The sequence below is a fragment of the Nelumbo nucifera genome, chromosome 1, assembly GCF_055504915.1.
Source record: "Nelumbo nucifera cultivar China Antique chromosome 1, China Antique-T2T, whole genome shotgun sequence".
Taxonomy (NCBI): domain Eukaryota; kingdom Viridiplantae; phylum Streptophyta; class Magnoliopsida; order Proteales; family Nelumbonaceae; genus Nelumbo; species Nelumbo nucifera.
The window spans coordinates 93,854,517-93,871,398 of NC_142649.1; the positions used below are offsets into that span (position 1 = coordinate 93,854,517).

Here is a 16,882-nt window from a genome sequence, read left to right on the forward strand (position 1 = left end):
AGGTTTCATATCAAGAACCCGGGAAGGAATCCGATTAATAAGATATACCGCCGTAAGGATAGCATCACCCCAGAAGCAAATAGGGACATTAGAGGTAAACATAATACTTCTAGCCACCTCCAAGATGTGCCTATTCTTCCTTTTTGCAACCCCATTCTGCTGAGGTGTATGAGGGCAAGTGCTCTGGTGGATAACCCCATGATTAAGGAGGTACGATGCCAATGGCTTAGCAAAGTATTCCTTTGCATTATCAGATCTAAGCACTTTGATCCTGGCATCAAACTGGGTTAGGATCATTTGGTGGAAGTTTTGGGTCAGGGCAGGCACCTCATCTCGTGAACGCATAAGATAAACCCAAGAAAACCGGGTGTGGTCATCAACAAATAACAAAAAATATCTGTACCCACCCATAGAAGGAATGTGATATGGCCCCCAAACATCAGTATGCACAATATCAAAAGAACTATTACTCCTTTTATTACTCAATGAATAAGAGTTTCTACAATGTTTAGCAAACTCACAACTTTCACACTTCAACTGAGATGACTCAACAGCCTCAAACAAAGTAGGAAACAGACTCTTCAAGGACCGAAAAGATAAATGACCCAATCGGTTATGCCAAAGCATAACCGGACTCACAACCTGAGAAACAAGTAGCTTCTTATCCATTGACTCTCCCCGACGATAACTCTCCCCGAGCAGATAGATCCCATTCGTCTCACGGCTAGTCCCAATCATCTTCTTCATCTCCAGGTCCTGAAAAACACATCGGTCAGGAAAGAAAGTTACTGAGCAGTTCAAATGTTTGGTAATACTACTAACGGACAGGAGGTTAGTATCCAGTTTAGGAACATGCAAGACAGAGGACAAGGATATAGTATCCGATAGTTTGATGTCACCCTTGCCAGAAATAGGGACAAGAGAGCCATCAGCTATAGATACTTTATCCCTACCAGAAGATAAGTAATAAGTAGTAAACAAAGAGGGCAAGCTAGTCATATGGTCGGATGCACCTGAATCTATTACCCAACAAGGTTCAGTAGTACCTGGAGCGGAGGCATAGTAGGCTGAGGCTCGAGTACCTGAGTGTGCAAAGGCCAATGTGGCCGGGGCTGACGATGATTGCGGTAACTGAGCTGAACTGCCAACTTCCTTCTCCAATTGTATTAGAGCAGCCCAAACTGTAGCTAATGTCTCTAATGGTGTGCCTCTTGTGCCAGATGAGGATGCTGAATCAGTAGTCATAGCCACATGAGCATTACCCTTTTTATTTCTCAACTTTGTCGGGACCAAATGTGGATGCAGCTTCCAACATGTTTCTTTTGTGTGTTTAGGTTTCTTGCAATGCTCACACACCACATCCCTTTTATCTTCCTTCTTTCTGTCCCTCTCTGAATCACCCCCTGTTTTGGGTTTGACAGCTACCAAGGCAGGTGTAAGCAGCTGAGGTTGCATCATGACTTTCCTCTTGGTCTCTTCACTGTGCACTAAGGAGTATGCCTGAGAGAGGGTCACACTATCTCTGGTCAAAATCTGCTGCCTCACAATATCATATTCTGAATTCAGTCCTGCCAGGAACTCAAACACTCTGTTTGTCTCGATGTGCTTTCTACGTATCTGAGCATCTTTGGGACTCTCCCACTCAAGAGTCTCTAAGTGATCAATCTCATGCCACAGGGACTTCAAGGTAGAGAAGTAGACCGACACCGGTTTCTCTCCTTGTTTAAGGGAATTCACCTCACATTTCAATTCATATGCTCTGGCAACATTAAGGGGTTGGGAGTAAGTCTCTTTCATCACATCCCATATCTCCTTGGTTGTCTTTGCCCATAAGTAATTTCGGTTGATATGGGGCTGCATAGAATTACAGAGCCATGTCATAACCAAGTAGTTTTCTTGGACCCACATGGTATACATAGGGTCTCCCTTGGAAGGTTCTGCCACATCTCCCAAGAGATACCCTACTTTGCCCCTTCCCCCAATAGCCATCATGGCTGATTGGGCCCATTCCAAATAGTTTGATCCATCAAACTTTACAGTTGTAATCTGAAAACCTGTCTCAGAACCACCACCATAACTGTTGTTCCCAAAACTGCCTTCTGCCTGATTCTTAAACTTCATTTCGGTCAAGAACCAGAAGTCTCAAAATTAGGGTTACTACAGTCAAAACCAGCACTAGGACTACCAACCACAATCACAAAATCAGTATAGAACCAATCTGTACTCACAGTAGATGTGCATGAAACATGTATAAAATTGATCTGAAATGAATAACCACACACAACAGCAACAGTCCGAACTGTTTTCACCCCTTTAGAAGTGTTTGAAACCCCAAAAGAAAACTGAAAAACAGTTTGAAGAACAATCTGATATGCTGAAGCCATTTTGAGGTTTTAATCAGTCCTAAAAGCCGTACACTCCAGACAGTACCGTACGGATAAGGTTTGTATTAGGGTTAATATGAAACCCTAAAACTGATCAATGTTGAGGAGAACTATTAGGGTTTTCCGCAGGGATAAGATCACAAGGTTCAGTCCAATACTAGGGGTTGCCGTAGGGATAAGACAAAACCCTAGAGAATAGAGAGATAAAACCCTAGAGAATAGAGAGATAAAACCCTAGAGTGGTTCGGCCACCCTTGCTGGATAGGTCCAACCTATCTTCTCTGATATTACTTCTCTCAGAAAATAAAAGACTTACAATAGGATGCAGTTCGCTACCTACCAAGGTTACCTGAACCCTAGCCTTCTCTGATTCTTCCTGATCACCAACTCGCTGCAACTGTGGCACTTCTTCAAACAGTTGCTAATCCTCTAGAGATCTCCAAGAACCAGTCAACGAACTCTGCTTTCTCAGCTTCCAGCCTTAGATGGTTCTCATGTGGTCGGCTGGACTAGACTCACATGAGAAACCCTAGCTCTGATACCAAGTAGAAGTTCAGGACTGTTATCAGTCTTGAACCCTAATGGATTTAAGGATCGAAAATAAGAAGAAAGGTAAGAGGAAAGAAGAGGAAGAGGGAAGGGAAACAATAGAACACAAGAGTTGAAAGGAGGAACAGAAGCTTAATGTACTGCTGCCGCCACTTTAATTAATATTTTATAGGTTATGCTCATTACATGGAAAGGACAGATCTGCCCTTAGTCTTTACATAACAAACAAATCAAAATAAGACTGAAATAATAAGTAACAAATAACAACTGAAACAACTAAATAACCAATAGCTAACCCTAGGAAGACTAGAACACCTTCTACCCTACAAGTACAGTGGGACCGTAGCTGTGGGGCCCACATCAGTGTTCTCTACAGGGATGTGCCACTTAAATTATAATTCCCTATACTCTACTCTTTATCAAACCTTAAGGCCGAACCTATTTCTAGATTTGGATTGCTCTCAAAACATGGCTTAAGTTGGAACTTTGGTTTCAGAAGGGGTTTGAGAGACACTAAACATGAATCCCTTTTGCTCCAAATGGTTCTCACACAGTTTCGAATGAGGATTAAGGTCTTTAAATCAGACAATGCTAGAGAATATTTTGAGAAGGATTTGGCCCCATATTTTTTGGAGAGGAGTGCTCAAAGTCTATTCCACTTCTTGTTCCTTCATCCGGTCCATCAACTCCACCATCAGTTACACCTGTTCCTCTTCATGTTCCTTCACCTAGTCCATCAACTCCACCATTAGATTTAGCCCCACTGCTTGATCCACTACAACCTGCTTAAAAGTTCTTTCAGCACCAATGCAAGAGGGTTTACTCCACACATGCTCCAGTAACCTATGCCACTTTTCGTCGGCCTTCCAAGATTCCAAGTTCGGCTTATAGAATTCCAGGTACTTCCCTTAAACCCGTTATTTCCATTGATGATGTTAACACAGATGTCGAAATTGATCTCAATCTTCCCATTGCACTCCGCAAGGAAAAGAGAGTATACAGCCCATTGCATTTCACACCATCTCTCCTATAATGCCCTATCACCCTCCTACCATGCCTTCCTTTCTTCTCTAGATTTTGTGTCTATACCCAGGAATGTTAGTGAGGCTTTCTCCAAACCCAACTGGAGAACAACTATGATAGAAGAAATGGATGCTTTGATTAAGAACCAAACATGGGAGATAGTTGATATTCCTATAGAAAAGGAGATAGTTGGATGTAGATGGATGTTCACTGTAAAGAACAAGGTTGAAGGCAGCATAGAGAGGTACAAGGCCAAGTTGGTTGCAAAAGGGTATACACAGACCAATGGTATGGATTATTTGGAGAGCTTTGCACTAGTAGTTAAGATGAACTCAGCTCGGAACCTCTTGTCTCTAGCAGCCACTTATTCATGGCAACTCTTCCAACTTATGTTAACAATGCATTTCTTTAGATTTGCAGGAAGAGGTATACATAGACCTTCCAGCCAGTTTCTATGAGAATGTTGGTGAGGAAAAAGCTTGCAAGCTGAAAAAGTCATTATATGGTATGAAACAGTCACCTAGAAAGGCATGGTTTGACAGGTTTAGGGGGCATTGATCCATTTTGGATACACAGATCCAGTCAGATCACACTCTCTTTGTGAAGATTAGAGAAGCACCTGTGTTAATGCTAATTGTGCATGTGGGTGATATAATTGTTACAAGGAATATCTAAGGGAGACTAGTGCACTCAAGAAGTCACTGCAGGAAGAATTTGAGATTAAGGATTTAGGTGAACTAAAATATTTTTTTTGGGGATTGAGGTTGCAAGATCCAAGCATGGTATATCCATCTCTCATAGAAAGTATGTCTTGGACCTACTACAGGAAACTAGGAAGCTAGGAGTTAAACCAACTAATACTTCTATTGACCTGAACCATATGATTAATGCTTTGGATGGTGAGTTAGCTAAGGATGTTGGGAGATATCAGAGGATGGTAGGTCGGCTACTATATTTATGTATGACACGCCCAAACATTTCTTATGTTGTTAGTATTGTGAGTCAGTATATGCATGCTCCTTGGGTTCAGCACTGGAAAGCCATTGATAGGATATTTGCATACCTGAAGTCTGAAGAAGCACCCTGGCAGAGGAATTCTATTCTTAGATCATAATTGGAGTCTTATACAAATGCAAATTGGGCAAATTGTCTGAATGCCAGGAGATCCACATCAAGGGTATGCACCTTTGTGGGAGAAAATTTGGTTTCATGGAAGAGTAAAAAGCAGTTAGTGGTTGCTAGGTCAAGTGCAGAGGCCAAATATAAATTTATGGCCCATGGTGTTTTCGAATTACTTTGAGTTAGATCCTTACTAAGTGAAATTAAGATAGATGAAAAGGTGCCCATGATGTTATATTGTGGCAACCAAGCTACAATCAATATTGCCCACAATCCAGTTCAACATGATAGGACAAAAGACATTGAGGTTGATAGACACTTAATAAGAGAAAGGGTGACAACCAGAAAAGTCTACCTACCTTATATCTCCTCTGAATTACAGTTAGTTGATGTCTTCACCAAAGGAATTGTAAAGAACAAGCTTGAACATGACCTACGCATACGCGACTAGGCGATTTTTAGAAGTCGCCTCGCCCAACACCAAGGTGTTTTTGTATTAGGCGCTATATATATATATTGAATGTGCATATGTATTATATCATTTTATTGGTTTGTTTTATTTTATTAGAATACACCATGTATGTTACCATTTTTTTATTAAAGTAATTCTCTTTTACATTAAAACTACGAAAGTTTCTTTGGGTTTAAGACTTTGAGTTTTGAATCGAGAGCTGAGAAGAGAAAGCGAGGACTAAGAAGTTTCCATTGTTCAGTCCAAGACCTCCATGTACGTTTCCTCCTCCTTCCTAAAATCACACAGGTATTCCTTCTTTCTTATTTTTAACAATCCTCCTCCTCCATTTTTTTAGCCTGAAATAGGGTCTCCACCCCCTTAAACATAGTCCACATCGTCCTCTTGGACAACTTATGTTGGGAACGAAACAGGGGCTCCACCCCCTTATTTTTCTCTCTTTTCTTAGCTGCACTCCGCCATTTTTGTTGGCCATGATAAGCTATGGCATTTTATGTTTTATCCGAATGATTTTATTGCTAATAGCTAGCATACATGTATGTTGATTAGTATAAAAAACCAATAAAGTAGCTTAAGAGGGGTAGGAATATTTATTTTATACTTTCAAATTCCATCGCCTAGACAACGCCTAGGCACCTTGACAACTATGGACCTACACAAGTTGGGAATGTGTGACATTTACTTCCAACTTGAGGGGGACTGTTGAGGATTTTGTATAGATATGTTAGTTGTTTTTTGTTTAATATTTGTTTAGATAGGATGTGAGGACTATAACACTCTTGTTGAGACCCTTTGAGTGATGTTTTTAAGTTTTTTATGCAATTTTATGTGTTAGCCACCCTATAAGGGCATATTAGTCATTGTACTCTTCTTTTAATTAAAGTATAAATACTAATGGAGAGGGCAGTCAAATCTGATTTACTCTCTCTTTTTCAACTTCTTCTCTTCTCTTTCTCTTCTTCCACAAGAAACTCTTCTTTTCTTTGTAGACCTTTGATTTAGCAGGTTTGTACTATCTTCTTCTCCGCCGAGAATCTTTTCTTAAGGATGACCAACTCTCCCTTCCAACCGAACTCAGTAATGGAAAGAATTGTACCATCAAGGAAACCTTTGGACCAGCTTATCGCCTCCCTACCTATAACTACCAACAATCTCTTGTCTTCTTTGATTTTAACTGCTGAACCTCCACCGATTTCTTCTAGGATAAATCTTTTCTTTTCCATGAGCAGCACCTTTCTCCACCTTGTCTCCAGCAAAAAACTCTCCATCTCTGGATGAAGGTTATATCCACTATTAAATTATTAGAGATTAAATCATTTCTTACTACTTCTACACATGTCCTTTTTGGTCTACCCCAAGCTCTTCTAGCCCCTTCAATGTGTAACAAATCACTTCTAACTGGTTCGATTGGTGGTATTCTACGCACATGCCCAAACCATCTTAGTCTAATCTCTCTCATTATCACCTATTAGAGCTACTCCTAGGTTCCTATGGATAACTTCATTTATAATCCTATCTTTTCTAGTTTTTCCACTCGTCCATCCTCACATTCACATTTCTGCCACATACATTTTCTTGACATGTTTCTTTTTTTTCATCAATAACAGAATTTCATTAGAAATATTTAAAAGAATTACAAGGTATGGAGAGGTAAACTATCTTAACTCTCCACAGACAAGAAAACTATTACAATTGAGCCCAAAACAACTGGTTTCTCCCCACCCCTTGCTTTGCTAAAACATCAGAAAAACCATTTGCTGCCCTCTTAATCCAGATGAACTGCACTTCCATATCTTGAGTCATCCACTTGAATCTCTTCTTTTCATTAATGAAAATCCAAAAACCTTTATCTTCCTTTTGCGACCACTCTAATACCTTAATCTCTTTTTTTCATTATTGACATGTTTCTTGACTGCCCAACACCTTTCTCCATATAACATAGCTGGCCTTACAACTGTTCTATAGAATTTTCCTTTTTAATTTAAAAGGTTTTTTTGAAGATACTAAATGGTTTTCGCCTATCACATAAAAGTCCAGATGAACCCCTCCATTTTGCCCATCCTATTCTAATTCTTTAGGTGACATCCTCTTCAAAACATAGTCCAAGAAATTCCAATTAACACGATTGTAGGCCTTCTCCAAATTTGCCTTAGACATCAAGCCTGCTCTTCCGCTTCTAAATCTAGAATCAATCAGCTCATTTGCTATTAACACCCTGTCCACTATTAACCTTCCCTCTACAAATGCACCTTGACTCTCCAAAATGACACCGTCCATCACATTTTTCAACCACTTTTTTTATCAGCAAACACATTTTTCAACCACTTTGCTAACACCTTGACACCACCCATTCAGACAAGCATTGAGTAATGCCCTTTATAATCATAGAAGACCCCTTCAATAGCCAATGGTATGGTATGTCCTAGGATCACAATATCAATTTGCTAAAATGAGGCTACAAGACTGAACATGCACATGATGGCAATAAAAATCAAATAGTAAGACTTGGTATAGAGCATTTGGAAGGAAAGGAAGGACCTTCAATTTGGCTGTGAGCAGATGCAAGCATCTTCATAACAGATCAGACTATGAATTTTAGAGACTATGATAGTTCTAATTAGAAAGTTTTTTTTTATTTAATTGGAATATTTTTCAGTATAGAAGGTGGTAGTACTCTAAAAATATCAGAAGACTTCAGGCCTTTTATGGTTCATCTTTAAATCTATAATTAATTAAATACTTTTAACAACATAAATAAAAATGCTGAACCACTAGTTAAAGGCAACAGCTAAGTGGTTCTGTTTGACAAATTCAAGCCCTTGGACTCTTGGACAATTGACCTTTGAAGAGAGACAATGTCTATGGTTTCCAGCATGAACTGCCCGTTCAAATGGATCCCTTGATCTGCAAATAGCCTCACAAATGCTTTAGCAAGAGCTGGGACTGCTAGAGAAGACTTTATATGTGGGACCCCAAGACGGGGTTTAATTAGTAAGAAAGTTGGGAAAAAAAGGTTATTATATGGGGCAACCTTGGGTTGTTACTTTGTTCAGGTCCTTATAACCATTTCCGTGGAAATAAGGTTTTCTGATCCTATCCTTTAATAAAATCTCTGTTTTGTTATGGATCAAAAATAATGTTGAATGGAAAGCATCTAAACTAGTAAAATTAATACAACACATCATGAAGTCCCAGCTTTGAAAATGGGAAATGGTTCAGTACAAGTGCACGCTCAAGCCACTAAAGGAACTCAATATGGAGACTTCAGGTCCCAAATTAGGAATAAGGCGCTGTAAAAGTGATCCATACCAATCCACAAAAGCAAGGTCAAAATCTTCAAATTGAAGGAAAATTACTATTCTTCAAGAATTGGATTTTTTTATCAATAACTGTAACTTTTCACTAAAGTTAAAAGAGTATGGGACTATGGTACAAACAAAGAATACGGTGAGAGATAAGCTCTCTTATCTCTCCCCTCCAAGTAAAATGAAAATTACAGCTGTGCCCAAAATAATTGATTTCTTCCCACCCCTTGTTTGGCTAGTGCATCAGCCATAGAGTTTGCCGTTCTTTTCACCCATTGTAGCTTTAGATCCAGATTCCTACTGATCCATCGAAATTTATTCTTCTCATTATTGTACCTCCACATCCCAGCTTCCTCTCTCTTGAGCCATGCCACAACCAGCTTGGAGTCCCCTTCTATAATTAATTTCCTCAAGTTTATAGTTCCTGCCCTCTGTACCCCTTCTATCAGAGCCACCACTTCTGCCCTTAAAGAGTCTCCTTCACCAGCTGGGCCTGTTCGAGAATTGGAAATTCATGAAAAGTATTTAAGAAACTTTGAAGTAACTCAAAACTTTCCATTTTTTTTCTTTTGACAGGTCATCTTTATATCCATCGCTAAAAAATGGGTTAACTACGTAATGAAAAAATGTCAATCTCCATAAGACAACTTCGAAACCTACCTGCAATTATATCATTGTGAAACACACGATAGACGTCCAAAAGCAAAATAGTTAGACTAACCTCCAAAAGCCCACTTGTGTGATGTTGCATTCGAATGGAGAAACTTGGGGTGTATGCGTGCATGTTCCAGTTGACCTTCCAAGTGAAGATATCTCAACTTACTGCTCAGAGAATTTCTAAAAACTTTGTTTTATTTAAAACACACACAAAGAAAAAAATATTGAAGGAAAAGAAGGAAAACCTGGTCCAGGAGTCGATTTCGTAGGGCCGACATCATAGTCCCCTGCTTTCCAGAAACTACGCGAGAAGAACGTTTGGCTCTGATTGCTCGAACTAGGAAGAGGGACTATTACCTGACTGTTCAATTCTACTCCTTCTTCCCCGTGCAATGGATGCTCTCTACACGCATTTCCGATGCCGTTTTCGTCATCGCTACTATCGATGGCGATGGAATTAATAGGGTCCTTTTCTTGTTTTGGCAACATATCTCAACAATAGCTCTGAAACATGAGAACGAGGAATTCAATGTTTAGGGTTTGGGGTTCTTTCTCTTCTTCCCGATTTCTACATATGCTAAGGTTTGCCGGTTCAAATGCATGAATCCAGATACTGCATTGAAGAGGAAAAAAAACGCAGTAACTCAGAATGACAAAACAAAAGAAACACATATAAGTTGCATATGCAGAAACTGTGAGCCACGATTGCGGCTTCTTCGTTTACCTACTGTTCGATTATTCGGCGCGGATTGTGAGGTTTCTCTCTGCTAAATTAGCGCGGCGATGAAACAAAATCGTTGGAAAAAACCCAGGAAGATGTACTTTTGCAATTGTCGGGACGAAAGGACGCATAAATTTATAAACCGAACCGGACCGATATAAATTACATAAGGCTGCGTTTGTTTCCAATGCAAATGCAAATATGTACCTGCATTTTAGTCCTCATCCCGGTTCAAGAATGCAATGCCGGTTCACGTGTTAATCTGGTTTTTGTACTCTTTTCGTTTGCTTGGAATTGATATAAAATGAGGGTACAAATTTGCTGGCGTTTGGTTGACATCGATATCTAATCTGACACAATCCGACCAACAAAAGAGTAGAGTCAGTGTTTAACAAACGGTTCATTTAATAACCAAAATGTCTATAACTGTCCCAACACACACTATATATCCATAATGTAAACATTTTTAATAGCATCTAAAATCCTTTGAGATAGTTTGGCCATCTTCTCAAACGTAACCTTTCCGACTTGCACTGTTGACATAACATGTCTTAAACCTTTGTTGACTAGTAGAAGCTATTCCTTTCACAACCCCTGTATTTATAATTTTTTTCTGATTGCTAGCTACACGTCTTGAAACGGGTACCCACACCAACAAATTTCCAACCCAGAATTCATTTTGGTTCAGGCTTTAGGTAAATTTGTAACATATTTATTTATTTTTTCTCACTTCTTGCATAATACAACAAGTAAGATAATTTACATGATAACGCTTCCAGTAACCCTAATAAATCCTATTAATCTTTCCTCAAAACAGCAGCTTTGGTGAAAACAGAGGTAGGCATTTTTGAAAACCAACCTAGTTTTTAGTATTCCTGGAAGCTTTGTAAGAGATATTTTCTTTTCATGAAACGGACTTTGCCTACCTTCGAAAGTATTGTGATTTGTGATAGAGAAGCCACTAAAACATGGGTTGGATCTCTCTCGGATGAAGATGATGCAGGTTATATGGGGAGACCCATATTTTGTTGAAGATCACTCCGTATCTGTTCATCTGTTCACAAATATGAGAATGATCACTCCATATCTGCTCATTTGTTGGATCTCCTTCCCCTTCCTATTCAATCCATTCACATTTCATTCATACAGGAGATATTCTAACACGCCCTAAACAATCCATTCACATTTCATTGAAGGTAATGTTGGCCTTTAAACAATGATACCTGATAACAGTCAGCATTCACATTTCCTAATCAAGCCATTCACATATCATTGAAGGTATTGTCAGCCTTCAAACAATGAGACAACATAACAGTCGGCATTCACACTTCCAGTTCAATCAATGAGACCTAATAACAATCGACATTCACATTTCCTATTCAATCCATTCACATTTTATTGGATGAGTTTATCATGGAAAAGTATAAGGGATAAATATAATTGACCTGATAATGGGGGATAAATATAAATATATCAGATCAGATCAGTTTATCTTATCTCATAATGGTAACAGAGGATAAATACATGAAAACAAATGATAAAATGTGGTTCTTGCTATAAGTGATCCAAAACAGATGATAAAATCTGATCTGATAATGATAATGATAAGTGATCTAATATAAGTGATCCAAAATGTGGTTCCTGCTAAATATAAAATCTCTCTTTCCCTCACTCATGAGAACAAATGATAAAATGTGGTTCCTATTATAAGTGATCCAAAACAGATGATAAAATCTGATATGATAATGATAATGATAAGTGATATGATATAAGTGATCCAAAATATGGTTCCCGCTAAATATAAAATCTCTCTCTCCCTCACTCACACAACTCCCCCCTCTCTCTCTCTCTATTTATCAATATATCTATATATATATATATATATATATATATATATATATATATATATCCCTCTCTCTCTCTCTCTCTCTCTCTCATATATATTCCAAATGATTTGGATAATTAAACAACCCCCATGCCACAATCCCAGTAAAGAATCCAATGATGCCTCTTACCATATATGGCCTAATTGTAGATGTGGATGGCCTTGCAACCAACTTCTTAGAGGAATATGTTGTATCTAGCTCTACTTCAAAATACTTATAGTATACATGTTCAACTTCTTCTCAACTGTTACATGAACAATAAGAATTCCCCTTGAACCCAGCAACTTGCTTTTGACACTGGGCCATGAGTCACACACCTAGCTTTCTCCCCTTGAACACAACATAGGATTTTTTCATCCTACACACCTCACCATTAGGACAAGTTAATGTGAGTATAAGACATCAACAATGTAATTAAACATACATATATTTCAAGCAACAGACATATGATGACATATTACAAACAAAGAGTTATAACAAGAAAGTTCCATTATATCAGTAAGTCAAAAGTATCATTATAGAAGTAAATACTAAGAAGTGTTAAAAACTACTATAGCTGCCACCAATTAGTTAATATGTTTCATCAGCAAGTGCATCAACCTAATTTTGGTTATAACAAAAAGGGGTAGAAGTGTTAATAAGTTACATTGTTTAAACTTCATAACAAAACAAGAGGTACTACTACATTCCACCAAAACCAATCATCTTAGATATGATGGATAGGACCATCTGAGCCCTAAATGGCTTGTCCCTTGCAAGGAAAATCCTTGCTTCCTTGTCATGTTCACCTAGGTACCTAAAGATAGTGCTCCGGACTTGAATGTCATACCTTTCCAAGTCCATAACTTCCTTCCATAAACAGTTCAAGAAATCCATCTCAATCTCTAGTGTAAGTGCAGATGCAATTTTTGACATTGTAATATTCATTCTATCAATTGCATCAATAAAGTCCTAGTTGGTCTTCAGTTTTGATCCATGCACTCTTTTTTTTTTTTGAGTTTGAGGAACCTGCCATACGGTTGTTGTTGGAGACTGATTGAGTACCATCTTCACAAATGAATTCATCAACAGTCAGTGGGGTTATTGCATCATCATTGATCTCAAGGTCATCCTCTTCAGCACCATCAAAATCAACATTACATTCAGTCATTGACTCAAACCCTACCATAGCCTTGTCACCTATAGGTTGATCATTTTCCATAATTGTTTGCATCTCCTCAAACATCTTCATCACCCTCACACAGTGCAAGTGGATTGGCCTGCATTGTAGATGACACCATTACCGATTGCCAATTTTAAATATTAATTAAAAAAACAAATAAGCCACATTTACCTTGATGTAATCATCCGAAACAACTAGGTCAGCTATGATTTGATTTTTGGTTTCATTCCAGCCAAAGCCACTAGTTTCGAGCAGCTTCTTGGCTTCCATGTATATGGGTTTTAATGTTCTCATTCTTTTCTTAGTATGGGGTGTTCTCATATCAATATTGAAACGGGCAGTCATCTCCTTGCATACTGATGTGTAAGCAAATGTCCGAAACCCCTTATCAATTTTGTTGCCCAATGCTACTTGATCAACAAGTAGCTCAATCAATGCCTTGTCCATGGCATCATTCCATCTTACTTGTCAACTTCGATCACCCTTGTTGGACATAGTTTGAGAGATAGACAACACATCATTTCCCTTATTGCCATATTTCCTATTACTGATAGATGTTCCTGTTGTATCTCTACTAGAGACCATCCCTACCAAAGTATTCCATTTCATACACTAAATAAATAACACATAGACATGTACATACACTATCATAAAGAAATACTGAAAATACCTATAGTAATCAACAACATAGAAGTAAACATGTACAATACAAAAATAAAGTATTTAAACAATATTGTTGATATATCAATCTGTCTATACCAAGTCATGAATATCTAATAAAACAAATAACTTGGATGTTTTAAACATTATAAGAACTGCAATTAAAACAAATTGGTTCTAAAAATGATGATGAGTAATTAATCCAAATGCTACAACTCCTAATCATCTTCATAATCTCCTCCAGTCTCGAAACATGTGTGACCCAATTTGGTCCCTAAATGTGGATCACCTTGCTAGTTCATTTTTTTTGTAGCCTTGGTGCAAGAGAATTTGCATTGGCACTTTCATCCACAAATTCATCCCCACCGGATGTATTTTGCCTGTCTGCCTCACGGATCCCTTCTCGGGTGTACTGCTCATGTGGATCAACTCCCATGATATTGTAGTGAAGCACACAACAACCTATAACAATCTTGGCCTGTATGTCAAAGTCAAAATGTTGTGTTGCATCAAGGATTGTTCAATGCTTCTTCAGAACACCGAAAGCATGTTCCACTGCATTTCTCAATGATGAATGTCTGTGGTTGAAAATCTCCTTAGGGGACTCCAACAACCACCCTCGTATCTCATTGAAGTGGTATCTAGTGCCTCAATAAGGTGCTAGGAATCCTGACATGTTTCTGCATCTGGCATCTACTAAGTAGTATTTTCCTATGTTTCATTGAATGATCATTGTCAATAAGCAGTTATTTGAGACAATGGAGTTCATTATTCAAGTATTAGAAAGGATGAAGTATCAATTTAAGTTACATTCTGGAACTTGGAGTTTGCATTCCCTTCTTAGGGAATCATAGAGGACTGTGGCATCAGTGGTTGAACTCTCCTACCCAGCCAATACATAAGTGAATTTTAAATCAAATGTCACTGCAACCATTACATTTTGTGTTGCTTTTCCCTTCCTACCACGAAACTTGCCTTGCTCCTCAACAAGCACTTTGTATGGGATATGGGTCCCATTAATTGCACCTATACAGTCTTACATTTAATTGAATTATGTTAATTTCATAGTTTAGGGAGGTTTTAAGGAAAAAAGTGTAAACATCTGTTACATACCTTAAAATATGGCATAAACTAGGAGTCATTCCTAATCTCCAAGGGTACTTGTTCTCCAGTTGGTTGTATAACCAACAAAATGTACAATCTAAGTACAACATGCAGGACTTTGTAGAAATACCGGCTTACGGTCTCTTGTGAACACCCGAAGGTAACATGTATGACACTATTCCTTTCATTATTCCCTATAGTGTGCAAAAACATTGCAACTTATTCTTCGACAGACATGTTAATGGTTGGCTAGAGTCCACTATGTGTCACAAGTAAATGACAGAGGGAATCAAAACATGGTTTTCTCTTCTTAATTTGAGATAAACAGGATGTCTCACTACTAAATACGATGTTAAGAAACACTCCCTTCCCTAGGCTTCTAACCTCTAAGACCTTTTAACTCATAGGTCCAATATACTATTTCACGATGACAACCACCACAAGATATGTCATAATGGCACTAATGGCCGCACTGATCCACCTACGCTTGGCTAGACCTGTTCATGGGTCAGGCGGCCAGGCCCTCGGATGGGCTTGAACAGGTATATGGGCCCGCAGGCTTAACCTCGGGCCAAAAAGCCCGGCCCACAATAAATTCGAGCCGGGCTCGAGATTTGCCAAAATAGCCCGGTCCGAGCCCGGCTCAGCCCAACCTATAGTTAAACCTAAGTAAAAACCCTAGTCGAGACCTCTTTGCCTCTTCCCATTCTTTTTTTCCAACCGAACCCTTCATCTCCAATCTCCACATCCTCCACATTCCACAGTTCTCATCCTCACACTCTCAGGCAGCCACAATCGGCGAGGCGGCGAACGTTCATCGGCGCAACAAATCTGGCGGCAGTAGTGAGCTCTCTCTCTCTCTCTCAGACGCGAACTGATCAAGTGATCATTGTCAAAATCACAGGTCAGGCTCGCAGCTCACAAACCACAGTCACCGACTCACCGCAAACTCTCCGGCAGGGGCGGTGAGTCCTCTTTACCATTTTATTCTATTACAATCTTTAGTGTTTACTGTTTTTATAACTGTTGGAGATAATATATTATAAACTTCTGAAACTTCCAGTCGATTGGGAGTCTGATTCTACCACCAGGTTTGTCCAGCCATGATCCATCCAATGTGAAACATAATCGTTATTTGAATTATGGAGAAAAAAATGGGTGTTATCATAATTGTTTAAAAAATATGAAAATGTGAAACGTAATTCCACCACCAGGTTTGCCTCTGCATTACAAATCCTGTTAGTATCAGAACTGCTATTAAGATCTGTGCCCTTTTTCTCTTCTCATTCTTCTTCTATTCTCTTCCCTTCTCTTCCTCTCTTCTTTCTTTTGTTTTTCCCTTATTTCTTTTTGGTTTTCCTTTTGAAACTACATCAGAATACTGATCGACTGTGAACAACACCCGCCATCTATTCTCAAGTAGTTGTTGGTTGATTAGGAAATGATAATGGAGGTTCATGGCAATATAGACATGCAATGAGAAACATTAAAATGATGACTAGAGATTTGAGAATTAACTATAGATGGGTACCAAGATCAGCCAATTGTATGGATGATTCTCCTGCAAGAAAAGGGGTGGGAAGGGAGCAAATGTACTGATAGTTTATTTCTCAAAAAGTCAGTGTATGGGTGGGTAGTAGGTGTTGGCCCAATACGAGGGAAATGTTGGCTTTTCCTATTTGTACAACATCTTTACCACAATAGTAATAAATTTTGATTGTCATTTTTCTTGAAAATTCTATAACCCATGGGACTTAAGCATCATACCTCAAGGGTTATGCTTCATGCATCTAAAGGTCGGTCCTAGCACCTTGTCTTTTGCCTATGCATATTTAAACAT

The 16,882-nt window shown here is 38.7% G+C and overlaps 2 protein-coding genes across 5 annotated transcripts in view; both read right to left on the reverse strand.

Annotated features, from left to right (window-relative positions):
- LOC104605514 (protein MICRORCHIDIA 2-like) overlaps positions 1 to 10,403 on the reverse strand; it is an 81,328-nt gene extending 70,925 nt beyond the window's left edge. Inside the window, exons 1-3 of one of the 4 annotated variants that reach the window (XM_010270313.2) lie at positions 10,234 to 10,403; positions 9,755 to 10,122; positions 9,574 to 9,648 (exon numbers count right to left, since the gene is read on the reverse strand). In XM_010270313.2, coding sequence (XP_010268615.1) covers positions 9,574 to 9,648; positions 9,755 to 9,998 — 319 coding nt within the window. In that variant the 5' untranslated portion in view covers positions 9,999 to 10,122; positions 10,234 to 10,403. The remainder of the gene's footprint in view (positions 1 to 9,573; positions 9,649 to 9,754; positions 10,123 to 10,233) is intronic. The other 3 variants (XM_010270314.3, XM_010270315.3, XM_010270316.3) reach the window with 3 other exon arrangements.
- A 2,394-nt stretch (positions 10,404 to 12,797) lies between these two features.
- LOC104605605 (uncharacterized) lies at positions 12,798 to 13,725 on the reverse strand. Its single transcript, XM_010270437.1, has 3 exons — positions 13,450 to 13,725; positions 13,125 to 13,341; positions 12,798 to 13,000 (listed from the first exon to the last, which is right to left on the reverse strand). Exons 1-3 carry the CDS (start codon positions 13,723 to 13,725, stop codon positions 12,798 to 12,800), a joined length of 696 nt encoding a protein of 231 aa, XP_010268739.1.
- Between the last annotated feature and the right edge of the window lie 3,157 nt (positions 13,726 to 16,882).